Here is a 26,963-nt window from a genome sequence, read left to right as displayed (position 1 = left end):
TTTTTGTTACACCTAAATATCTAGTTCAAGCTTAATTTGCTCTACTCCGCGTAACGCAGGAGAATCAGTATGGTGTAATTTATAGTTTCTTCAATCTTTATACTCCGCATATCTAGATATCCAGTATCTAGATATTATTGCAAGACAAATGAAAACTAGTCTACGTACATTTTTATTTTCTAGTTTACTGAAAGACTAAAACTTTCCAGGGACCTGAAGATGGAAAACATTATGCTGGATAGTACAAAACAATTCATCAAAATTGTTGGTAAGTCTCACTCTCAAGACCTTGAGTATTTAACAGTTGGTAGATAAGTTCGCACCTCTACAAACTACTTCTTTTCTTGTGCTCTTAAAACTAGCAGAAGTGTACTTAGGTAGGTATTTACGCGGTATTTATCAATGTCAGTTACGCGCTATTGGTATCGACGACGATGTTCGGTTTCAAGGATCGGTGACTGGTACTTAGGTACTAGGAGTGCAGATATTGGAAGAGTAGAGAGCTGCTTTCTTGGGCTTTGTTGAGAGGATAGTAGGTACAGGCGGGATTCTCCATACAAATGTATTCCCATATTTCCTCTTTATATTTTTTTTTTGTAAAATCATCACCAACCGATTGACGTTCACTGCTACATATGCATAGGTCTTTTGTAGGAAGTTCCAAAATCCACGATATAAAAATGAATTGCTGTTCGTTAAGTCTCCCTAAAACTTGAGAACGGTCGATTTGGCTAATTTAAGTCTTGAAATATTCGTGGAAGTTCTATGCGAAGGTTACACAATAAGAGAAATACTATAAAACGAAAATGGCATATCTAATTTATCTGTATGTGTGTTTGTCAGTAACCTCCTTCCAAGCAGCTGGACCGTTTTTGATGAAATTTTTTTTTTACTAAAAGGTTCGTGAATTGAAAATACCATTGGACCCGGAAAGCGGCGCTGCTTTACCAGGCAGGGACGACGTTTGCCGAGTCCACTAGTTATTATTGTATAAACCATCGTCTTAATTCCTATTATAGATTTCGGCTTGTCGAACGTGTGGAGTGCGGGCGGCGCTCTGCGCACGCCGTGCGGTTCGCTGGAGTACGCGGCGCCCGAGCTTTTCGTGGACGGCCGCCGGTACGGGCCCGAGGTCGATCTGTGGAGCATGTTAGTGCTATGCTCTAAGACAAAAAAAAAGGAAGTGCAATATTACTAAGGGCATATATTAATTTCGGCACTGGTGGAATGATAGCTGTAGCTTAGTCGTAAAGCGCTTAAGTAGAAATCCTGTTGGTTCCGAAATTTTTATATGCATTTTAATAATTTATAAATAGCAGTAAAGCATTTTGAGACAGAGCTCGTCCGGAGAAGTACTACCGCCATGGTTATTTCTACCGCGATTTAGCATTGTTGCTGTGCTGTGCTGTGTTCCGGTCTGAAGGGCTTGGTTGCCAGTGTAGTTACAGGCACATGAGGCTTAACTCCTACATCTCAGGTTTATGCACACAGGGCGGCATTTTGCAGGACGAGTTCGTTGCAGCTCTGCTTAGCTCTGCCTTGTTAATAGGCGATGGTTTTTCACTTAATATCAGGCGGGGCATCTGCTGTGTCCGTAAACTATCTTATCGATATAAAAAATAGACACGAGTATAGTGGGACGTGGGAAGTAAGGCGGGGTACTGCGCACGCCGTGCGCTTCGGTGGTTTGCGAGGCGAACGATCTGGGTATTCGGACTTCACAGTAAGTACTCTTTGTGAATACTGTAGTCCTAGTACAATGTAGAGTACTCGTTTTAGAGTCGCAGACCCTGTTCTTCTGATTTTTGTTTTTCAAACGTTCAGTCCAAAGCCCGAGCTAAAAATTTGTAGGTTAATTTGAGCTTTAATTCAATGCTTATAAGATCCATTTTACTCCAAAGTTCAAGTATTTCCTTACTAGAAAACGACTCCGTAGTACAAGATTTTCTCGCTACCAGTCGAGTAGAGACTCCAAAATGCAACATTAGTCCATTTTACTTTGACCATATATAGTTTGATTCGCCGCACTTCTCACGTCCAGCTACAATCGTGTATTTTTTTTTATATCGATAGTCGACAATCGAAAAAAAAAATCCTATTATATTATTAAGGATTACTTAAACGATAAAAAAGCTTGGGTGTGATTTGCCCTGGCTTATATTATAAAATAAAATTTACTGAGGGATGGTGATAACAAAAAAAAAATACCCGGCTAAGTTTGTTGTGGGCTCTTCTTAGACCAGGGCGGGTTTGGAAACCTCGTAGCTTTAAGTTTAAGTTGGCGAACGAAGTTATCACCATCCCTTTACAATTATGTAAACATATACTCGTATTTATGAACGCTTCATAAGTGCCTGTGATAGGCCTACATGAATAAAGAAATTTTGAATTTGACGGGTCAAGCAGATGGCACACCTGATGGTAAGTGGAAAACCATCCCCCTATAAACGAGGAAGAAAAATATATAAAATATGTATATTAGTCCTACAAACTCTTTTGCAGCGAGCAAATATTGTACTAGGGCTACAGGAATGTGGAAGAGGGCTTTAGTTGTTGTTTCCGCGTGTCGCAGAGGCGTGATTGTGTACGGCATGGTGACGGGCGGGTTGCCGTTCGCGGGGCAGGGCGTGGCGGGTGCGGCGGGCGCGGGGGGAGCGGGCGAGGGCGCGTCGCGGCCACAGTTGCGCGCCGCCATCGCTCGCGGCTTCACGCGCAAGCAGCGATTCGCGCTCGCGTCTCACTCGGCGGGTAACATTGTTTTTCTCTTAGCACAGTATTAAGACATTTCGATTTTATATTTTAACAATAATAATTTCATTGAACTGATGGACGTTACGTTGGGGACTTAAGGTGCTGGAACGGCGACCGGTAAACGCAGCGTAGGTGGACAGATGACATCAGGCCCAGGACAGTGGATTGTGGAACTCCCTACAAATAACCTATGTCCAGCAGTGGACGTCCATTGGTTGAAATGATGAAGATGATATTTTCTTTGTGCTAAAAATAAATTGGCACAAAGATTTCAATGACCTACCCTCTGCAGTAGGAAATCCTGCGTTGTTAGTACAGTAGTCCACGTGGTGCGAACGCACGCCGTATGTTATTTAATTCTTCGATATTGATCAAAGAGGTATATTGTGCGAAAGCGATAACACGACATTAACCGCCTTTAGTTAAACTATTCTTAGGCCAGGAGAATTACGGGAAAATCTTTCAGATATGGGAAAGTCTTGACGTAACTTAGATAACCATTGAAATCGCTGGCGAATCGTATAAGTATTGCATTTCTCGGGGTGCTCCAGCTTGAAAAGGTGTGCTAATTGCATAAACAACGAAAAACTGAAAAAAAATGCAAAAATCGCGTTTTTTTCCGGAAACAATCGCGTATATCTCGATAAATATGCATTTTAGAGAAAAAATGTATACTTATAAATTTGTTCGTTATGAAATTTCCTATAAGATAGAGTTGGTCCGATATCCATAAATTTGCAATTCTCGCTGCAAAATGCTCGAAAGTGCGAAAAAAGTAGGTCAAAAACAAGGTCATTTTAAATTGTTTATTGAACAATGAAAAAATTCTTCAATCACGCTATAAATTTCAAGAAAAGTACTTGGTTCCAATACAAATCGAACGCCGTAAGAGCGGTTACGATCGGGCTGATAGTTTTTGCATAATTCTATTGTTAATTAAGCTACCTTGAAAAAAAGACCTTTTTTAAAATTTTGTGCCAGGCTCAAAGTTATGAATCTTTTTTTGCGCCCCCGCTTTCACACCTTCTTGGACCCTTAAACTATCATACGCAATTGTTATCTTAACCATTTTTCAATTTTTAACAACTTTTTGAGCGGTTTTAAAAAGTTGAAAATTTTTGGCTTTTAAATAAATAAGCCTGTGAAGCGGGATTTGCGAGTGTGAAAAAATCGAAAGGTAGGGAAAAATAGTACTCGGAGAGACGCTTCTTTTAAAAAAAAATCATCCAATTTGGTCCGTTAGATGTTGAGATATTACATTCCAAAGTTGGGAAGGGTTTGCGGCGTAACGGTTAATGATGTAACAATAAATTTTATACCAATCGATACGTTTTTCCGAGATCTTTTCCTATGTGCTTTAAAAAATGACATAGGATGTGTGCATCACGCGCAAAAATTAGCATAAACATAATGTAGTGCGCGCTCGGGCCGGAAGTAGGAGGGGTGGGGATAGAGTGCGAAACTTGAAACGGGCGCTTCAAAATCGGCGCGCTCGCTTCAGGGTGACTTATCTCGGCTTCTACTGCACCGATTTTGACCATTTTTTTTTTAAACTGGGGTACAAGAAGGAGATAAATTCAATTTTCGTAGTTGCGTTTATCAATTTTTATAAATAAACAATCTGTATTCGATTTTCATAAACATGCATTTTTAAATGTTGCTAAAAATTAATGCTAATCGTGATATCATTATTGGGCACACATTGTACCTTGTAAAATAGTATTAAATTGAAAAATTTCATGCTTAAACTTTTTTATTGTTTGCTACTATTCTCCTGTCTACGCTAATATCTACTCACGTCGGATAATCTGTACAAGTTTGTGCCTGCCTTTGGCATTGTAAATCGTAATTGCTTTTAAATGACCTTATCCCTTAATTTATTATCTTAGCTATTAACCATGCACCAAGACACAAGATTAAAGTAAATTATGCGGTGTCTAGACAGTCTCCAGGTGTCTACATGGACTTTAGACGGACAGTGTCTCGAGGTGTCTAGACAGGCCCTCATTAGGCCCACCCCTGTCCCACCCCTCGCCACCTGAATTAGCCTTACCCTGACAGTGGTATAAATATCGTATACGTCGATACGTAAGTCAGTTTGGAAGCAGTATCCATCGAAGCAACAACTAAACGGTTGCCGAGGTATTATTGTGGCTACAACTACAAACAAATATATATTTCAAATCAAAGTGTATAATTGTGTGTGTTTCTGTGTGAGCTGCCGCTGTCGAGTCTCTTTGTATACATAGGCAGCAGGAACCGTTAGGGGTTCTTTTCAAAAGGATCGCAGGTAGCAAGCCGAGGACGGCCGAGCAGAGAAAAATTCGAAGAAGGTCGTCAGTTTTCAAAGTGTGCCCAATAGTGCAACATCGAGTTCTGTAAGGAGTTTTGAAGCCGAAAAGTATCCAACATTGTATTGAGTGTAAATTCTTCAAGTGAAAATTTAAAAATCTGTAAGTACATAATTTAAGTTACGTTACATACACAGTCACATATTTACTTAACCGAATTTATCGCAACATTTAGATTTTAACAATGGAGCAAGAGGATAAAATTTGCATTATCTGCGACGAGATTTTGAATGAAAATTTACGAACGATTCCAAAGGAAGGCATGAAGAATTACATTCAAGCAAGTTTGAGAAGACAGGATAACAAATATTTAACATTAAGAAAGTCTAATTCTATAACTATACACGAGAATTGTTCAAAAAATTATACTAATGAAACTAAAATCGCAGCTTACTTACGTAGATTAGGACATTTGAATGAAAGTTTGCACGACACGCGTTCTACGGAAAGTTTCAATTTTGCTAGTCTGTGTTTCATATGCGGAGAAGATGCGTCCGATGATTTTATTGAAAAACAAAAAAAATACCCTGCAAATAGGCGAAAAATTGTTCGATTAGTGCATACAAATGCGACTAGAGACAATCTTATAGAAAATTTTAAAAAATCTTCCAATAGAATGTGCATCGAAGTTATTAACAGAATAAGTAGTATCAGAGATTTAACGGCTGTCGGCGCAAGATATCATGACGCGTGCAACAAAAATTTATTTATAACAAGAAGAGAGTCATCTCAAGGTCTAGATACAGACGCATCTAAAGCTGCCAAATTTGTTTGTGAGTACATTCTTTCCAAAAAAATGGAATGTCAATTTAGTTTAAAAGCGATACTTGCCAATTTCGACGGGGAAACGTGGCCCGATATGCAATATTTGAAAAAAAAATTAACTAAAACATTTGGCGATGAGATTGTCATACATTCTTCTAAAGAAGGGCCTATTATATCATTCACTAACACGTGTGGTAAAATTTTAACTGAAAATTGGTATAAAAACAAAAACCGTGACGAAAAATTAGAGCGTCTTAGAGTAGTTCAAACAGCTGCAAAAATAATACTAGAAGATATGCGCTCAAAATTTTATGATACTAATCAGTATCCTGCCCCAGACTGTTTTCTCGAAAAAGCGGACTCCGATATACCAGAAACTTTAAAAGTATTATTGGACGAAATAATCCTCAAGAACAAAACTTCCGATTCAAATTATCAAACTAAAGTAACTTCTATTGCTCACTGTATCATAGCAGCTACTCGTCCAAGATCTTTTATATCTTGTATTCAGGTTGCTTTAGAGCCATCGTTAGATAATTCTTGTCATGTAATTGATGGAGGATTTTTGTTGCATAAGGTTGTGTGGCCACAAAAAGAAACTTTTGAAGTTATTCTTGATCGATATGTAACTTATGTAACTAAATATTTCGCCGCTAATAGCTTTATTATATTTGATGGTTACCCTGAAAATTTAAAAAGTAGTACAAAAGGTGCAGAACGATTACGTCGACAGGCTAGAAATTTATGCGCAGAAATACAATTTGATTTATCCATGACCGCAACAACATCGCAAGAAAAGTTTTTATCGAATGATCGCAACAAAAATCGATTTATTTTATATTTACGAGAAAAATTGGAAGCCGCGGGATTTCACACTAAACAAGCTGGAGAAGACGCTGACACTGTAATTGTTGAAACCGCTATAAATGTTGCAACCGACGAAAAGCCAGCTATTATTGTAGCTGAAGATATAGATGTTTTAGTTATTTTTTCACAACGAGCAGCTGAAGATAAGAAAATTTACTTTTTAAAACCAAGTAGAGGAAAAACAGCTGAAAGGCTTTACAATTCTACATCTTTTATCGGCGAAAATGTAAAAAATCTGGTAGCTTTTATTCACGCGTTCACTGGATGTGATACTACATCTGCTTTTTTTAAACAAGGCAAAGCTAAAATTATAAAATTATTAGAAAAAAATACAAGCTTAAATGAAGAAGCTTTAATTTTTAATAAAACAAATGCAACTGCAGAAGAAATTGAAAACGCTGGCAAAAAAATCATTGCAGCTATGTATGGCGGTACGAAATCTTGTAATTTACAATTAAATGAACTTAGATATTTATGTTTTAAAAGTAGCTCTACGAAGAAAGCTTTTAACTTAGCTATGCTTCCGCCAACTGAATTAGCTGCAAAGCAACATACGTTCAGGGCATACTATCAAGTGCAACAATGGCTCGGTAATTCGTTAGACCCGACACAGTGGGGTTGGAGTGTTAGAGATAATAAATTACAACCAACATATACAACTGACTTACTAGTCCCTGACAATATACTTCGGGACATCAGTTGTAAATGTACTAAAGGTTGCACAAAATCTTGCAGCTGTGTCAAACACGGATTACAATGTTCCGATTATTGCGCAGGATGCCACGGTCAAACATGTAAAAATTGCGAAAAAAATGTATTAGATAATATAGATATAGAAGATAGCAGCGATGTCGATGAGAGGGAAAATGATGTTCAATTCGATGTAGAAAGAAATATGTTAGATGAAGATTGCGTTTCCGACAACGAAGACAGCAACGACGAAATTCCGTGTAAAAACGTGTAAAAAACAAAAATTAACGTAATAAATCAATTTTTTAATAAATAAATACTATAGTTTATGTAAATGTAATGGAAATGTCAATATTTTACAATTATTTATACCTTATCTTCTGTTATTCAATGTATTATAGTAATTCAATAACAATAAAATTAATTTATATCATTATTCCGCATAAATTTTTCAATTTAATACTATTTTACAAGGTACAATGTGTGCCCAATAATGATATCACGATTAGCATTAATTTTTAGCAACATTTAAAAATGCATGTTTATGAAAATCGAATACAGATTGTTTATTTATAAAAATTGATAAACGCAACTACGAAAATTGAATTTATCTCCTTCTTGTACCCCAGTTTAAAAAAAAAATGGTCAAAATCGGTGCAGTAGAAGCCGAGATAAGTCACCCTGAAGCGAGCGCGCCGATTTTGAAGCGCCCGTTTCAAGTTTCGCACTCTATCCCCACCCCTCCTACTTCCGGCCCGAGCGCGCCTCCGAGCGCGCACTACATTATGTTGATGCTAATTTTTGCGCGTGATGCACACATCCTATGTCATTTTTTAAAGCACATAGGAAAAGATCTCGGAAAAACGTATCGATTGGTATAAAATGTATTGTTACATCATTAACCGTTACGCCGCAAACCCTTCCCAACTTTGGAATGTAATATCTCAACATCTAACGGACCAAATTGGATGATTTTTTTTTTAAAAGAAGCGTCTCTCCGAGTACTATTTTTCCCTACCTTTCGATTTTTTCACACTCGCAAATCCCGCTTCACAGGCTTATTTATTTAAAAGCCAAAAATTTTCAACTTTTTAAAACCGCTCAAAAAGTTGTTAAAAATTGAAAAATGGTTAAGATAACAATTGCGTATGATAGTTTAAGGGTCCAAGAAGGTGTGAAAGCGGGGGCGCAAAAAAAGATTCATAACTTTGAGCCTGGCACAAAATTTTAAAAAAGGTCTTTTTTTCAAGGTAGCTTAATTAACAATAGAATTATGCAAAAACTATCAGCCCGATCGTAACCGCTCTTACGGCGTTCGATTTGTATTGGAACCAAGTACTTTTCTTGAAATTTATAGCGTGATTGAAGAATTTTTTCATTGTTCAATAAACAATTTAAAATGACCTTGTTTTTGACCTACTTTTTTCGCACTTTCGAGCATTTTGCAGCGAGAATTGCAAATTTATGGATATCGGACAAACTCTATCTTATAGGAAATTTCATAACGAACAAATTTATAAGTATACATTTTTTCTCTAAAATGCATATTTATCGAGATATACGCGATTGTTTCCGGAAAAAAACGCGATTTTTGCATTTTTTTTCAGTTTTTCGTTGTTTATGCAATTAGCACACCTTTTCAAGCTGGAGCACCCCGAGAAATGCAATACTTATACGATTCGCCAGCGATTTCAATGGTTATCTAAGTTACGTCAAGACTTTCCCATCCCAACCTGTAACCCTCCTGGCCTATCTTAGCCCGGGTTAAAAATAACGACAAAAAAATTTACGAAAATGCAATTTATTTTAACACAATTATGAAATATTCTACATTAAACTTACTTACACTTAACTTACTAGGTTTAGGACTTGATGAATTTACTAACTGAATTTTAATCAGAAATATTTTAATTTAAACAACAACCCACAGCTCACAATTAAATTACTTCACATATAGCACATCAAAGCGGTGATAGCGCATTGGGTAGGAGCTCCGATTTCACTTTCCAGGTGCCGAGTTCGAATCCCAGCAAGCACCTCTAATTTTTTTAAGTTGTGTGCGTTTTAAGTAATTAAAATATCACTTGCTTCAACGGTGAAGGAAAACATCGTAAGGAAACCTGCATGCCTGAGAGATCTACATAATCTCAAAGGTGTATGGAGTCCACCAATACGCACTGGGCCAGCGTGGTGGACTACGGCCTTAACCCTTTCTCATTGTGGTAGGAGACGCGTGCTCTGTAGTGGGCCGATTAAGTGTTGACAATAGAGATGGTAACATAAAGCTCACATTTCATTATTTTAATTAGAGTCGAGTCGGTCTTGAATAAATAGTGTGTGAAGGTCATTTGCCTTCAACGCGAGGTCTAAGTTATAGGCGAACGATGAGTACTTAATAACTTAAATTAAACAATTCATTTGACGATAGAACCCGCTAATTTTAACGTGTTTAAAACTGATTAGAAATACCAAGTTAAAAAGAAAGTATCACATTACACGGTTCATTTGGATTCAATGATCTTTTCAGTCTATGCTGACAAACATTTTGACACTTTCCCTGCAAGTTGGTTCGCCCAACCGGTGAAGCCTGGAACAAAAAATGATTTGTTAGCTCTGATAGCATAGTGGGTAAGGCTTCCGGAAGCTTGCCTTTCAAGACGAGCGAGCTCGATCCCCACTTCGAACTTTTCGGAGTTATGTGCTATTCTAAATAAAGCAATGAAATATATAATTATTTTGTTAGTAACTATTTACTTAGTAAACTATGTTAGGAATTTTTTGTGTTTGTAACAATTACTTATTCTATGTCAGTCCTTATTATCTACCTCATGGCCTGGGCCATCCGGCTATGAGATTTGCCTTGGTGCTGATGTGCACACTATTCCAGCTTAACAGCCAATGTGCTGAAGTTGTACTGGCTAGATGCTTTCAGCATGTTTTATAAATCCTAGGTGGATTCAGGAAGCCGCTTGGATACAGCAGTTGACGGACGATTGTGAACGTGTTGGGCACGGTTCGTGGTAGCTATGTATTATTGGGTGTGCGATTGCTTTTAGAATGCAAGACATTCATCCAGCAGCTGTTGGAGCCTAAAGTGGAGCTTCGCATGAAGATCGAGGATGCGGCGCTACACCGCTGGATCAAACGCCCCGGCATGAAGATGAAGACACACCCACTTGTCGCCCTAGATCCCAAGACCAACAGAGAGGTATCACCCTTTTCCTAGATCGTAAAATGCAGGAATTTAGCAGCTTTTGAAGCCTAAAGTGGAGCTTCGCATGAACATTGAGGAAGCAGCGACACACCGCAGAAACAACCGGCCCGACATGAAAATGAGGACGCACCTACTGCTAGCCTTCGATCCCAACACCAACAGAAAGGTTCAATCTTTCCACATCTTATAATGCAGTAATTTAATAGCTGTTGGAGGCAAGTGGAGTACACAAGAAAGATCGACGAACCGGCGCTCACCACCGATTCCAAGACCAACCAAGGTATCCTAGAAACTAGAATGCAGGAATCAGCTGTCGGAGCCTAATACCTTTATTTTGACACTTTGCGTAAGGAACCACTGATGTACTTGTATACCTCTCGATCGAATGTATAGTACCGACTAAACATTCGATCGAAAGGATTATAAGGTTACCCGAGATATCAGGCTAGTCTATATAACTGATTCTGTATGTGACGCTGTGCAAGTTTATAACTCAATACCATACATACTTAGCTTTGGGGATGGAATAAATGAAATTATTTCTACGGTGGTTTAATTTGTTATCCATTTGGTGATCCTTAAGATTGTGAGAATCCCTGCTAAACATAATATTATGCAGGGATTTCGAAACTCCTAACGGTAACCTACTCTGCTAGAATATCTAGTGGACGCCGCTGGTTATGGGTAGTTTTTGGTCCTTCAGATATACAGAGAACTGTCGGAGCGTTGTGGCCAGCCGGTGATGGACGTGGTGGCCCACATCAAGGCGGACCCCTTCGGCTCAGTGGCCGGCATGTACAACATCAAGAGCCACCTGCACCAGTTGCAAGCGTCCTCCGGCGCCGAGCTGCTGTGGTCCAGCGCGCTCGAGCCACGCCCGCTCACCCCGCCGGCATACCGCGCCAAGTACGAGGAGGACGCCTCCACCAGGTTGGATTGGTTATATTTTGTGAAACAAGCGAGCGAGCACAACGTGATTCTACGATTCATCCATGTTAAATTCGATCATTGCGGACGCGTACAATGTCTAGAGCCACCAAGCCAGAGGTTTACTTAAAGCAATTTAATATTATCAAGCTTTTATTTCAGAATAATATTATATTATAAATTCTTATATTAATATTATAAATTCTTATCTTAGGGACGTCAAGGTAAATTGTAGTAACGCCATAGAACCTAGACATGCAGTTGGCTCCGGATTGAGGCGGATCTGCTGTGGTGTGCGAACCTCACCTAGTACCTTGCCATCCCTAGGTAAAACGAGCAAGAACAAAGAGCTTGTTGCCAAAATAAAGTGCGGTCTTGTCTGTGTAAATTTAGATTATCGGCGGCTTGCACAACCTCTAAAGCTACCTCCAGGTGCTAGCGTACTCCGACGAATCAATTACAAAAAGGACGCCTCCGCCACGTTGATTCACTTTCATGAAACGAGCGAGCAAGCGGGAGCGGGCATGTCATAGCGGAATTCAAGAATTAAGTCGCTGTCGACTCATGCCTTAAGGCATCGTCGGTTACTTCAAAGACTCAGCACGCATTACACACAGCAGTGTAAATTTTTACTTCGCGCTGAACTTACAGCAAAACTTTTATAACTAACAAGCGATTCGGTGGATTCAAATGACTACTTAGTATTTTAATATACTGCTGTTTCTAATGAAATGTCATCAACAACATAAAAAAAGGTTAGACGCCCACAGCTGGACATGGATAATTTTTAAGGAGTTACAAATTCCGCGGATTTTGTCCGCCATGCGGCTCGCGGCGACTCGTTTCGACTATGTAAAAAAATATTGAAAAACTTTTAACAATTCGATTTTATACCAGTAGCAGAGTAAGCATCCCAGCCGCAAGTCACCACAGCTACATCTCGGCGCGGATAAGGCAGAACGACGGGATACCGGAGCCCACCAAGCCAACGATACCCAAAATGGTAAGACGTTTATTAGCCTAAGCACAGTTGTAGTTCTACCAGTAGCATACCATAGCATGCGCGCCGCGAGGAAAAATAATTACACATTATTTCGTCAATCGCTAATCGCTATAGAAAAATACGAGTAACAGGTAGAGATAATTGACGGCCGACTGGCGCAGTGGGCAGCGTCCCTGCTTTCTGAGTCCAAGTCCGTGGGTTCGATTCCCACAACTGGAAAATGTTTGTGTGATGAGCATTAAGTGTTTTTCAGTGTCTGGGTGTTTATATGTATTTTCTAAGTATTTATTTATATATAATTCATAAAAATATTCATCAGTCATCTTAGTACCCATAACACAAGCTACGCTTACTTTGGGGCTAGAAGGCGATGTGTGTATTGTCGTAGTATATTTATTATTATTATTTATAATTATCTTGAGGTACGCATGCTAGCCGTACTGGTTAGAGGTAAATTGAAAATGTTAAAAATTTTGGGCAGTGTTTTATAAAGGAAGCGTTCCTTTCATAAAAAAAAAAATCATATAACTCGCTTAGCGGCACCTCTTTGTAGGTAGGGTGGGAACTTGCTATGGCCGAAGCCTTTACTACCGTTCACTACGGTTTAATTCTCATGTACGCATCAAAAGTGCCAACTATGGGCCTACTTGAATAAAGTCTTTGACTTTTGACTTTGAGTTTGACTTTAAAGCGGCCGAAGCCCAAAAAAGTATAAATACATAATGTTATCTTCACGCTCCCAAAATCTAAGCCACAAAATGGACACTCTTTCGTGGTAACACTTATTAACACACTTCCACCTATAATAAGCATTCGCACGATGTCGCATACGTACCGGAACGCTTACTAGATAGGGATTCTAAATAATGAATATATATTTCCATATATGTGAAGATAGTCACGCAGAAAATCGACACGCAGTCGATACAGCAGCGGTACATCCCACTGCAGAACACTGAAGCTAAGAGCGTACTGAGTGACAGCACGCTGAAAAGTCCGAGGGTCCCTCCGAGCAGACCCTTGAGCGTATACGGTTTAAGCAAACCAGTTTTTAAGGTACTTTCATTGCTTCATATTACAATTAAAGCTTTGATGACTTCCAGCCTCCCGAACAAGCCGGTTTCCGTAAGGGCTTTAGTACCATAGACCACATTCATACGCTGCGGCAGGTTATACAGAAGACTGAAGAGTATAACCGGCCACTTTGCTTAGCGTTTGTGGACTATGAAAAAGCCTTTGATTCGGTGGAAACTTGGGCTGTGTTTAGGTCACTGCAGAGATGCCGAATTGACTACCGGTATATCCAAGTGTTGCAGTGTTTGTACAAAAACGCCACTATGTCAGTTCGTATACAGGATCAGACTACGAGACCAATCCAATTGCAGCGAGGCGTGCGACAGGGAGATGTTATCTCCCCGAAACTATTTACCGCTGCGTTGGAGGACGTCTTTAAGCTTCTGGAATGGAACGGACTTGGCATCAACATTAACGGCGAGTACATCACTCAACTTCGGTTTGCCGACGATGTAGTCATAATGGCAGAGACTCTGGGAGACCTAAATACGATGCTCGATGGCCTCAGCAGAGCTTCTCAACAGGTTGGCCTACGAATGAACATGAGCAAGACGAAGATTATGTCTAATGCTCATGTTCCGCTTCAACCAGTAATCGTTGAGAACACTGCACTCGAAATTGTTGACGAATACGTATACCTAGGACACACGATCCAGTTAGGTAGGTCCAATTTCGAGAAGGAGGTGAACCGCCGAATCCAACTCGGATGGGCAGCGTTCGGGAAACTCCGTGCCATCTTTTCGTCAGAAATCCCTCAGTGCCTGAAGACGAAAGTCTTCGAACAGTGCGTGTTGCCAGTGATGACCTATGGCTCTGAAACATGGTCGTTAACTATGGGCCTCATAAGAAGGCTTAGAGTCACTCAGCGGGCGATGGAGAGAGCTATGCTCGGAGTATCTCTACGCGATCGAATCAGAAATGTGGAGATTCGTAGAAGAACCAAAGTTACCGACATAGCTCAACGAGTCGCGAAGCTTAAGTGGCAATGGGCCGGGCACATAGTTCGGAGAAAGGATGGACGTTGGGGTCCCAAGGTGCTGGAATGGCAGCCCCGTACTGGTAAGCGCAGCGTTGGTCGACCCCCAACGAGGTGGACAGACGACATTAAGCGCGTCGCAGGTAGCCGTTGGATCCAAGCGGCTCAGAATCGTGGAACTTGGAACTCCCTACAAAAGACCTATGTCCAGCAGTGGACGTCTATCGGTTGATGTGATGATGATGATGATGATGAAATAAAAGTACCGAAATTTAGCACATGAAACTAATTACTTGGCGTGCGTAACAGTTAGTAATAAATATAAAGAGAGAGAGTGAGTAATAATAAAAGATTTTTTTTCGAAGTGAATTTTAATGTTAAACAGGTTTACGACAATGGAGACTGCCTAGACCCCAGGCTTCCCAGTATTGACGAACATTCCAACTCGGAAGTGACTGACGCTAAGCGGCGAAGTAAGCTAGTGAGGAAAGCGAACGTGGACGAACCACTTAAGAACAGCTGCCACAACAGGCCGGTGGAGGCGAGGCGTGAGAATTATAGGAGGGCCGGAGATGGTATACCGAGGTAAACTTACTTAACTAAGTAAGAGACGGTCTAACCTAGGAACAGCTCTACAGGCCAGCGTAGCTACGGTCATGGATTGCCTATAGAGATTGGTTATTACATAGGTAACTAACCTAGGAACAGCTGCCTCTGAAGGCCAGCGTAGCTACGGTCAGGGATGGCCTACCGAGGTTAGTTGTTACATAAGTGACTGTCTAACCTAGGAACAGCTGCGTGTAAAAGCCAGCGTAGCTACGGCCAGGGATGGCCTACCGTGATTGATTGTTACATAAGTAACTGTCTAACCTAGGAACAACTGCCTTTACATGCCAGCGTAGCACGATCAGGAATGGCCTGCCGTGTTTGGTCGTTACATAGGAGACTTTCTAATCTAGTAACAGCTTTATGTAGATAGATCGACGAGAGGCCAACGTGCCAACGTAGCTATGGTCAGGGATAACCTACAGTGGTTAATTGTTACATAAGTAACTGTCTAAACCTAGGAATAACTGCCTTTACAGTCCAGCGTAGCTATAGTCAGGGATAACCTACAGTGGTTAATTGTTACATAAGTAACTGTCTAAACCTAGGAACAACTGCCTTTACAGTCCAGCGTAGCTATGGTCAGGGATAACCTACAGTGGTTAATTTTTATATAAGTAACTGTCTAACTTAGGAACAATTGCCTTTGCAGGCCAGCACAGCTACGGTCAGGAATAGCCTACCGAGGTTAGTTGTTACATAGGTGACTGCCTTACCTAGCCGCTGTCTAACAGCTGTCTCTACAGATCAACGTACTCGTAACTACGGTCAGGGATGGCCTACCGAGATTAGTATTTGCATAGGAAAATGTCTAGAGGCCACGCTACTCGGCATCGGCGAACGTTCCTTAACAGAAGTAACTGACATTTAGCGGTGCAACAAGCTGGTGAGGACAGCGAACCTGGACGAGCCGCCTAGGAACAGCTGCCTCAACAGGCCGGTGGAGCCGAGGCGAGACCAAAATAGGAGGGCTGGAGATGTCGTACCGAAAATACTTGTTACCTAAGAGAATATATAGAGGCCAGGTTACTTAACATCGGCAACTTACCAACTCCGCAGTAAATGGCACTTAGCGGTGCAACAAGCTAGTGAGGAAAGCCAATCTGGACGAGCCAGATAGGAATCCTCAACAGACCGCTTACGTAACTCGCGACAAGCGTCTCACGTCACTTTTGTTTATTTATTGTATGGAAAAGTGACGTTTGACAGCAGTGATTGCAAGATTAACGCCTGTCGCGAGATACGTAATCATCCTGCGGGGAGGCGTGGAGAAAGTATTATGGGAGGTCTGAGGTTTTATACATTTGAATAGCTGTTATAAATATATCTCTAAATTAAACTAAACAGTGCCTTCCATTTCCACGGGCAACATTTCTTTTACAACTGCCAATCTAGATAACTTTTCAGATGCTTTTCTTGTCAGTTGGCGTACCGGAGTGTCTGCCACAACGTCTGCCCGTATTCTGCTACAAAGCAACGCGACTACAATAAAGCGAGCTTCTTTGGGGTAACTATACATTTTTTAAAGAGCTTTGTCGCCAACTCGACTATGCCGCTCATTTAGCTCTATAGTTAAGCACTGTCGGTAGCTTAAATTCTTCTTCTTCTTAGTTCTTTATAGTTTCTAAATATATATTAAATTTACTTCTAAAAGATGGTCGTATGGTATTTTATAGGGATTTGATATTTCCTTACGTTCAGTGTTTTAATAGCGCCGTGTTTTACTATTCGGGGACTCTAGGTCCATCGAGCCTCTATTTTTTGTTTTTTATTTATTTGTTTTAGGAGCTGTTAAATGTTGATGTTTTAGAGTGTTTGATAAGGAATGCTCAAAAATTTTAAAAAACTATTTTTTCTAATTTTCCAAGACGCCTCACAATTATTGTGAAAGTTGAGTAGCCAAAATAGTAGTGCGATGCCAAACCGCAAAATTTGATTTTCTAAATACCGGATAAAAGACGTTTGACGTCGTTTGAAGATTAACGTTAGTTTATCTGAACAGAAACCCAGAGTGCGGTAAACATTTTGTACCTCTATTTATTCATTAATGTGTTATGTTATCCAATTATTATTTTTTCCTAGTAACATCGCGAGTCCTCATTCCTCATCGAACAGTCATTGCAAGAGTGAAAGGGCGATGCCGGTAAGCATTTAGATTTTATATAGCATCTTTTGGCCGTGTTGAGCGTTTGTATATTCTTAGTCCACGATCTTTAGTTTAAGAGTGCCAAGAACTTCGTTGGTGACCGAAAAACGCAACCTTCCTATGTATGACGGTTGGCATTAGTTTCCGTTGGCATTTGACCCTTCTTTATAGTTGAGCTTGTAATCTACCATGTTCCCTACTAAATGGCCCTACAGTTGCTATTGTACTGAAAAAAAGGGCATATATTCATTTCAGTATCGGCGGTGTGAGACAACACTAAGCTACGGTAGCTTAGTGGTAAAGCGTATAGGCCACGATTGCCAGAGAGAAAATATATATGTTTCCAGGTCGGATGGTACACCACCAGATCTACCCGCGAGGTGCACTTGCAAAGGATGCGGCGGACGCCGTTGAAATGATCATCATCAACTTTCACAACTAAATATAACCATTTTCGAAGAGCTTATTTTTTTTAAGTATATACATGTTTAAATTCTTTGAGCCCACTTGTTAATTTTAAGCGAATAAAATTATTCCACTGAATTGCCCGAGGCTCATTTGTCGACTGTTTTGTTATCATAATATTACTATTATTTTTTTACAAAATATCATCAAGTTATTTACGAATCTTTTTATATCGCATGAAAGTACTGAAGAACATGTAATACAAACGCAGCATATAACATACGAGTGTCTATGAAACTAATATTAAAAGTGTTTTATATATTATTTATCAGTATTTATTTACCTATATTTGTAGGATATGTCAAATTTCGGAACAGACAGGATTTGAACCTGCGACTCAACAATAAATAAACAATCTCTGCCTGAACGCTTTACCACTTAAGCTACGGTTCTCATACCGCCAATGACGAAATAAATATATATATGCCTTTTTACCCGTCGCTATAAGGCTGATAAAATGGCGGTATGAGAACCGTAGCTTAGAGGATAAAGCGCTTAGTTCGTAGATTAACGGACGAGCAGAGTCAGTTATGTTTATTTACGCACTATTGCGTGAAAGTAAAATAAATCTAATTTACCTAATTCCTAGAGTCGCAAGTTCTATACTACTGCTTTTTTTATGCATAAAGATCGCTGGGAGAATTATCCTCATTGTTCTCAAATATGAGCTTTAAAACCGCGAACATAAGTTGCATTTTCCTCTAAGTTACTGTTGTGGTAGTGGTAGCTAAAGGTCATGCGCTCACCGACGTCAGTGGTACGGCATGTGCGCGGGGTTGGCCATGGCCGCCAGCCGCGTGTACGTGGTGTGTGCCCGCTGAGGTGCGGCTGACTCGCCGGCCGTGGAGTCGCTCTTGAACACCGCCACGCACTTCCACTGGTTCATGTATTGCACTGGAAATAAGATATATAAATAATAAATAAATAAATAAATAAATATACTACGACGATACACACATCGCCATCTTGTCCCAAAGTAAGCATAGCTTGTGTTATGGGTACTAAGATAACTGATGAATAATATACATAAATACTTATAATATATAGATAAATGCCTAGACACTGAAAAACATTCATGTTCATCACACAAATATTGTCCAGTTGTGGGAATCGAACCCACGGTCTTGGACTCAGAAAGCAGGTCGCTGCCCACTGCGCCAATCGGCCGTCAAACTATTATGTTAACAATATACTATTATGTTTTTTTAACCCCTAAAGAAAAATTACGTTATACGTTTAACAAGTCTGTGTGTTTGTGTGGTTTCGGCATCGTAGCTCTATATTCATACCGATCATGATTTTATTTTGTTTGAAAGGTGAATAAGTGGGGGATGTTTGATGAATATCGTTCCAAGATGTCCGGCGCTACAAAATGGCGGATTATATATTTTTTCACAACTCACTCCCCACAACAATAGCGAATTAGTCTTTTTTTAACTCATTATATATACATATTATATATAATAAGGCTCCCATTAACACCGCTGGATACTGCTTCTTCCCCAAGCGCGCGCAACAGTCGTCGCCAAAGGACACTATTGTTTCCCAGTATTGTCACTAGATGGCGCTTCTCGCTTCCATACAAATCGTAGTTAAATTTCTGGCGATCGAATAGATACAAACCTCACACTAGGCACTCGGGGCTCCCATTTACACTTCTACCATAAGCGCACACAGCAGTTTTCGCCTGAGGACACTACTGTTTCCCTGTATTGTAACTAGATGGCGTTTCTTCGCTTCCATACAATACGTAGTTAACTTTCTGGCGATCGAATAGATACAAACCTCACACTAGGCACTAAGGACACTACTGTTTCCCAGTATTGTCACTAGATGGCGCTTCTCGCTTCCATACAAATCGTGATTAACTTTCTGGCGATCAATTAAATACCAACCTCACACTAGGCACTCAGAGCTCCCACTAACCCCGCTGGATACTCACTCTTCCACAAGCGCACGCAGCAGTCATCGCCCGAGGACGCGAGCAGTGTGCCGGTGACGTTCCACGAGACGCGCCACACGCACGAGCAGTGGTCCTCGAACGCGGCCATCACCTCCGACTTGAACCGCACCGTGCCGCCGTTTGATGTACTAGACGTCTCGCTGCATACCAACAATTATGTTCTATGTACTCATCAATGAAGCGGTCATAGCCTAGTTTGGACTTCGGCTTCACTTTCAGGAGGCGAAGTTCGAATCCCAGAACTAATATTTTAAAATGACATTGTGAGATGGTGATAACAAAAAAAAACACCCGGCTAAGTTCGTTGTGGGCTTCTTCTTAGACCAGGACGCGTTTGGAACCCTCGTAGCTTTAGTTTTAAGTTTACGAATGTGGTTATCGCCATCATCTCACTACCGTGTAATTATTATGTACGCATCAAAAGTGCCACCTATGGGCCTACTTGAATAAAGATATTTTTGACTTTGACTTTGAACGCAATTCTAACTTATCAAAGTTATGTGCGATTAAAATATCACTTGCTTCAACGTTGAAGGAAAACATTGTGAGGAAATCTGCATGCCTGAGAGTTCTCCAGAAAGTTCTCAAAGGCCGTAAGGTGTAAAGTCCACTGTCTAAACCTTCTCACTGTGGGAGGCCCGTGCCCTGAAGTGGGCTGGTAGGGTTCGTATGATGAATTATCAATAGACTGTTATCCCTACTAATATTATAAATGTCAATGTAAGTTTGTTTGTTACGCTTTCACGCAAAAACTACTTAACCAATCCTCATGAAACTTGTACACATATTCTTGGAAGTGTTAGAATTAATATAGAATACTTTTTATCCCGACACTAAGCTCGCTTCCTTTGGGAGAGGGGATGAAATTGTTTGACGATTTTACACCATAACTCCGACAAATTATAACCGATTTAAATAATTATTTTTGTACTATAAAAGTTATAATGTGTTTCATTTTGCCTAAACTTCGGTTGTAGATAGAAAACTCCTCAGCAAACCCCTCATTTAAGGCTTAGCGATACTAACTACTTAAATTTTTTTAGAACTACAACTAAATTGAATGCCACATCAAAAAACAAAATTAAACACAGACGAAGTCGCGGGCAACAGCTACTAGTTTATATATATATATTGAAGATGATTCATCATACCAACTCAACCGGCCCACTATATATATATATGTACTGAAACTGTCCACTGCTGGATCTAAGGCCTCTCCTTACGGGAAGGTTGCCTAAAATTCCATTCCATACCAGTAGTAACACAGAGTTTGCTGTTCCCCGTTAAATTCCTTTACTATTTATTAATTGACTAGGTGGTGAGAACAGAAGTCCATTTTGCCATCACCGCACAGCATGTTAAATAATATTTCATCAAATTTCAACACTTTTAAATATATTTATAAAAACCTGTCCTGGGAGAGGCCTTTGTAAAAAGGAGTGTAATAAAAAAAGAAAGTGTTACAGTAATTATATAAAGTGGGTAAATAATTAAACTTTGGATAACTTTAATTATATTGATCTATGCCAGATATTTTATTAAATTGCTTAGCATTTTAACAGATGTGCTCGTAATTTTTATTCAAGCAATATATAGTTAATAAATAATAAAATAAAAATAAAAAAATATATAGTTATGAGGAAATAATTAAAAAATATATTTATTTTTAGAGATACACAGCTCATGTTCATTACAGGTGCATTTTCGATACACTTCATTCGTCTTTTATAAGACTCTACATGTTGCATAGATACCTCCTAGCCATTATCTTATCAAAAGTAAACAAAGAGTAACTCACGGCAAAGGTTCAATTTTGATGATCCTCACATCTTTGGTGGCCACTGCAAGGAGATGGAAGGAGCGTCCCAGGTTGGGTGCAAAGGCCAAGTCATTGACAGGTTCCACCACGGAAGAGAGACACTCTGTTCTGGTCCAACGTCTTGACGATTCACTGTATCTACATTTACCAAGTCATAAAATTTAATATTTTGTCAACACTCATCTTAAAATTATTTCAAAAGAGTCAAAGAGAACCGCTGCACGCAAGTAGGACAGTGCAATTTGGTTATCCCTACAATAAATAATAAATTTATAAATAATTTATATACTACGACAACGCACACATCGCCATCTAGCCCCAAAGTAAGTGTAGCTTGTGTTATGGGTACTGAGATAGCTGATGAATATTTTTATGAATAATATACATATAACCCAGACACTGAAAACATTCATGCTCATCACACAAACAATTTCCTGTTGTGGAAATCGAACCCACGGCCTTGGTCTCAGAAAGCAGGGTCGCTGCAAACTGCGCCAATCGGCCGTAACTAATTTTATTATGGAACACATTTTAATGATAATATGTTCCTCGGCAAATATCTAATATCTATATTTGACGGGTAAGGATATTATATATACAACGTGTAACGTAATTACGAAATACTGTTGAAGAGTGCATAAGTACATTTCATAAGGAATCACCCTGTATGAATATTAAATCAAAACATTCTCAATGTTTACTTATGGCAACCCTATTGAAGGTATAACACCGACACGTGCATAGTACCTACGCTACGCGACGCGTACCTATGATTTTACTTTTGCATGTGATGTTAGGGCTGTATCTGATTTCATTCAGTTAAAAGTATGGCAATGCTTGACTCAAAAACTATTAGCGTTTCAGTTTCATACATAAGTCTCAGAGACAGTATATAATGTACCTCTAAAGCCTCTTAAGTATTAATAAATAAATAAATATTATTTCGGTTTTCATTTACACGTTGTATATATGTATATGTATATTAATAATGATCTTATATTTGCAGAAACGGCTAGGAATTATATATATATATATATATATATATATATAATTATATATATATATATATATAATTATATAGATAAATATATATATACGACGGCCGATTGGCGCATTGGGCAGCGACCCTGCTTTCTGAGTCAAAGGCCGTGGGTTCGATTCCCACAACTGGACAAGATTTGTGTGATGAACATTAATGTTTTTCAGTGTCTGGGTGTTTATCTATATATTATAAGTATTCATGTATATTATTCATAAAAAATATCCATCAGTTATCTTAGTACCCATAACACAAGCTACGACTAGATGGCGATGTGTGTACTGTCGTAATATATTTATTTATTTTATTTATTTATATATATTTAATGTTTCGGCTACGGTTAACTGTTGCATTGTTAAAAGGGTTTCGTGTGCCCTTATATGACTGATATACCCAATCTTTGCAAACAGTGAGGACCTAGTTAAGGCACCATCAGTGTGGCGATTTTAAGATGGTCGCGTCTAGATAATTCATCAATCAGTGCAGAGTTGCACAAAGCGTCATTCTAGTCTTCTGAGTCAGGATTGGCAGTTTGATGCATTTTTACAAACAACAAATGTAACAGGTTTATTTTTCTTTTTCCTGACGTACACGAAATTTCTTTAGTTAAAAACCCTGCTAATAATCTCGAAATAATTTCGACAATGTTGCAACGCCCTGACCGCACTTCATGTTCATATGCCTACGCCTATACTTTCAGTATTGTGTGCTATTAATATATGTATGCAATAAATAAATAATATCGCTGAGTTCTACACAGAACTTACTCATAAATAAAGACCTTTTCATTGCAAGCTACTTTGTCGCTCTGCGTGCCCGTAGCGCTTGCTATGTTGGGTTCGTCGCTTCCAACCGCCAACATGGGCGGGTTTGAGTTACTCCTGGAATAGAATGGAACAAGGATTAAAACTAACATACTGTTTCTATTAGATTTTGTATGGCACAGGATGTGCATTTGCCACAAATAGATGCTTCGGAAATGGTAAATAAACGTGACAAGTTATACTTTGTATGTATATACGTGTCCTTTTAAGTTTTGGTTCCCAAATCCACGGACCTCGGTCGCTTGTTTCCAGCGGCTCCCGGCGACTCGTTTGATGTCGTCTGTCCACCTCATTGGGGACCGACCAACGCTGCGTTTACCCGTGCGTGGTAGCCATTCCACCACCTTGGATCCCCAACGTCCATCGGTACTCCGAGACATGATCCCCGCCCATTTCCACTTCAGCTTTGAGACTTGTTATACTGTTTTATACCAATAGCCTTTAACTGTACTATCTGGGCTAAAGACCTCTTCCAACAAAAGGGTTTGCTATAATCACCACACTAGGCAAACGGTTTGGTGATAACAGTACCAGTAGCACAGATGATGCTACAGCCCATTTCCATTATATTCCCTTCGGGCTCCTCGTACAACATCCGGGATGAGGAGGATGGTGACAGCTGGATTCAGATCTGCCGTCACCACACTTCACTCTTTGATATAATACATATAATCATACCTTGATAAAGAAGGATTCCACGATAGACAACTGATTGACACTTTAGTGGGTATTTCATGTTGGAGAGTCCATTGAGCTAAATTCATTACATCTGGTGCTTCATATATCCTAAAAAAATTAAAAACAGTAGAGCAGATCAAAATTATTATAACCTTTTTGGAAATACAGTTTGAAATAGTTATTGTGTTAAATGAGAATGATTTCCATAGTACAGTGAATAATTTACCATTTTGAAATACAGTTTAAAAACTTTTTTAGAAAACTTTTTTACAGAAACTTTTTTAATAATTAAGTTTTGTTATCTAAGTTATTTAATCGATCATGGGGCTGTCATATCCATGTTGGATAAAAATCCCAAATAATTCATCTCCAAAAAAACCATTTATTTATTTAATCTTTATGTGCCATAAATTGTAGTTGTGAACATAACACATGAAGTGTACAAAGGAAAGCTTATCTCTCTAAGAGATCTCTTCCAGCTACCCCAGGATGTGAGTAAGATGATTTAATTGTGGAGTAGTTGTGGAATTTACAGAGTGCCTTAAATAATATTTTCTGGTTTTTTATAATAAAATTTTATTATTTTCTAGTATAGTATAGTTCATTGTGCAAGCAAAGCAAGTATATAAACCCACAATGAAATGATTGGTACGGAAATGCATATAATACAAAAAAATAAAAATGGATGTATTGTAGGTAGGTTTCATATTTTAAGAGGGCTGGGGAGTTTCAAGTTTAAGCTATGTTTTGTAATTTATTTGAAATTTAAATGCTCCCTAAAAAATACAAGACTATCAAGTTTGTTTGGTGTGAGAATTTGAGCGTGGCTAGTTACCACTCTACAGACAAAAACGTGTCGCTAAGCAATTCAGTGTTCCAGTACAATGTCGTGAAAAAAACTGATTGGGGGTTATGGATTTAATATAACTGCCATACCCTTAAACAGGTTAGCCCATTGCCATCTTAGACGGCATCATCACTTACCAGCAGGTGGGATTGCAGTCAAGGGCTAACTTGTAGTACAATAAAAAAAAAGAAACAAAGAAAAGGAATTTACCTTATAATACCATCAGCAGAACATGTGACAAGAAGTAGCCCTAAATGTTTAGGACCAAACTTGACATCTGTGACTGAAGTTCTGGAGTCCACGAGATTGGACCTCTTTACCCATGTGCGGAGACCCTTCTCTGACCCAGATGCAGTTGTGTCTCCTAGAGGATGCAACAGCTTATGAAGGGCCCAACTAAGAACTCAATTTTTCAAACTTCTCGTCATCTTATGTAAACAATCTTTTTTTACTTTTTAGTATAACAATGTTTAGAAATGTAAGAAAACTTGACTGTATATGGCATTTATAAGCCATAAAAAAGTCTCATGCCATTGCTGGTAGAGATCAAAGCAAAGTTGCAGATAAAGCAAGACAAGTAGCTTGTCTTAGATGGATAAAAAACTCTTAGTGCAAACGTCTCCTTGAATGGAAACCATGATGAGAAAACCACCCTTAAGTATGGCCACAAATGCAAAAATCAAATCAGATCCACACAGTTGCTGGGGCAATTGACTTATTTTATTGTGCAAAATTAAACTGAAAATGCCCAATGTAGGATCAGAAGGATTAAAGTGTTTCCTAAACATGCTTATGCCAAGAGTATCTCCCAATATACACTTGTATGTTGTTATCACAAGGTATATAAATTACACAACAGCAGAGACACTGGCCCTGACAAATTGCTTTTTATCATTGGGCTTAAATATCTTTGTAACTTAGGTAATTGAATAAAAATAGCAAAGCCCACTTCTTTTGCATCAGCTCAGCTAGTATGGGCAGGAGACAATTTGTTCTGCTTGATAAGGATAAAATATTTAACCTTTCCCATATTATTATCAACACTCCAAGCATTGCCTCAAATGTGGGAATAATATCCACATATTCCCTGTTTCCGTGCTTTGGCAGGGGAAACGTTAATTTTATCACTTATTGGGGTATAAAATCAGAGGATATATTTGTGTCTCCTGCCTAAGCACAGGCCATTAATACTAAGCATAATAATGTTTTTGTAAACTTACCAACTTCCTCCCAAATTGCGGCAGTTCTATCAAAGGAACAAGTGGCAAGGACTTGGCCAAACTCAGGATGTGCCCATGTCACCTTCCATACTGAGCCATGATGCGCTTTCCAGCTAGCTGTGAGCCTCCAACCATCCTGTCCATCGGCATCCCACACCTGACATTAAGAATTTGGTGATCATTAATTTCACTAATAACCCATTACTGGCTCAGTACAGGGCACTGGTCTCCTCTCAGGATGAGAATGGTTTAGGGTAGCCAAGCGCAAGAGACTTCCCAATCTTAAAACAGTATGGAGAACTCTGGGGCATGAAGGTTTCCTGGTAATTGAGGGGTGTACACATACACTTACTTATTCAAATCAAATCGCTAAACAATAAATGTGGTGTTGGAAAACAGTGCATTGGTAGTTATCACATTGCCACTATTTTGAACTAACTAGTCTGGCCTGATCGCTCCACCAAACAGCCGAACTGACCAGACTAGATAAACGTTCCTAAATTGTTAGCCAAAACATGGTTTGAACGACTGAAAGCTTAACCTACCTTAACATACTGATCACTAGAACAAGTGGCCATTCTTTCGCCGTAGAAGTCGTAAGCCACATCGTGGATAAGGTCTTTGTGATCAGCGATAATTGTTTGGGATTCAAATAGGTTTGTTGATGATAATTCACTCATATTTACGCCTTAATTAAAACGACAATGTATGAAACCGCCTGCAAAGCGAGTAATACGA

General features: G+C 39.3%; 2 protein-coding genes across 2 annotated transcripts in view; one reads left to right on the top strand and one right to left on the bottom strand.

The window, feature by feature from the left end:
- LOC120633025 (serine/threonine-protein kinase MARK2-like) overlaps positions 1–18,040 on the top strand; it is a 22,816-nt gene extending 4,776 nt beyond the window's left edge. Inside the window, exons 5-15 of the mRNA XM_039903057.1 lie at positions 210–268; positions 1,020–1,149; positions 2,573–2,748; positions 10,481–10,632; positions 11,342–11,568; positions 12,463–12,568; positions 13,463–13,624; positions 15,004–15,203; positions 16,648–16,731; positions 17,307–17,367; positions 17,718–18,040. Of these exons, the coding sequence (XP_039758991.1) occupies positions 210–268; positions 1,020–1,149; positions 2,573–2,748; positions 10,481–10,632; positions 11,342–11,568; positions 12,463–12,568; positions 13,463–13,624; positions 15,004–15,203; positions 16,648–16,731; positions 17,307–17,367; positions 17,718–17,789 (1,429 nt within the window). The 3' untranslated portion in view covers positions 17,790–18,040. The remainder of the gene's footprint in view (positions 1–209; positions 269–1,019; positions 1,150–2,572; positions 2,749–10,480; positions 10,633–11,341; positions 11,569–12,462; positions 12,569–13,462; positions 13,625–15,003; positions 15,204–16,647; positions 16,732–17,306; positions 17,368–17,717) is intronic.
- On the bottom strand, positions 9,557–26,963 carry LOC120633024 (nucleoporin SEH1). Its single transcript, XM_039903056.1, has 9 exons — positions 26,771–26,963; positions 26,226–26,382; positions 25,216–25,369; positions 24,159–24,266; positions 23,424–23,537; positions 21,597–21,755; positions 19,778–19,938; positions 18,582–18,729; positions 9,557–10,011 (listed from the first exon to the last, which is right to left on the bottom strand). Exons 1-8 carry the CDS (start codon positions 26,903–26,905, stop codon positions 18,587–18,589), a joined length of 1,131 nt encoding a protein of 376 aa, XP_039758990.1. The 5' UTR covers positions 26,906–26,963; the 3' UTR covers positions 9,557–10,011; positions 18,582–18,586.

This window comes from Pararge aegeria, chromosome 21 (assembly GCF_905163445.1).
Source record: "Pararge aegeria chromosome 21, ilParAegt1.1, whole genome shotgun sequence".
NCBI classification, from domain to species: domain Eukaryota; kingdom Metazoa; phylum Arthropoda; class Insecta; order Lepidoptera; family Nymphalidae; genus Pararge; species Pararge aegeria.
Note: the sequence above shows the minus strand (reverse complement) of the source record. Positions and strands in the feature narration are given on the sequence as shown.

Coding starts and splice junctions, on each gene's coding strand:
- LOC120633024 (XM_039903056.1), bottom strand. CDS start 26,905: ATGAGTGAATTATCATCAACAAACCTATTTGAATCCCAAACAATTATC. Junction 26,383..26,770: donor CTAGTGATCAGTATGTTAAG/GTAGGTTAAGCT, acceptor TCTTAATGTCAG/GTGTGGGATGCCGATGGACA. Junction 21,756..23,423: donor GAAAAGGTCTTTATTTATGA/GTAAGTTCTGTG, acceptor TGGTAAATGTAG/ATACAGTGAATCGTCAAGAC.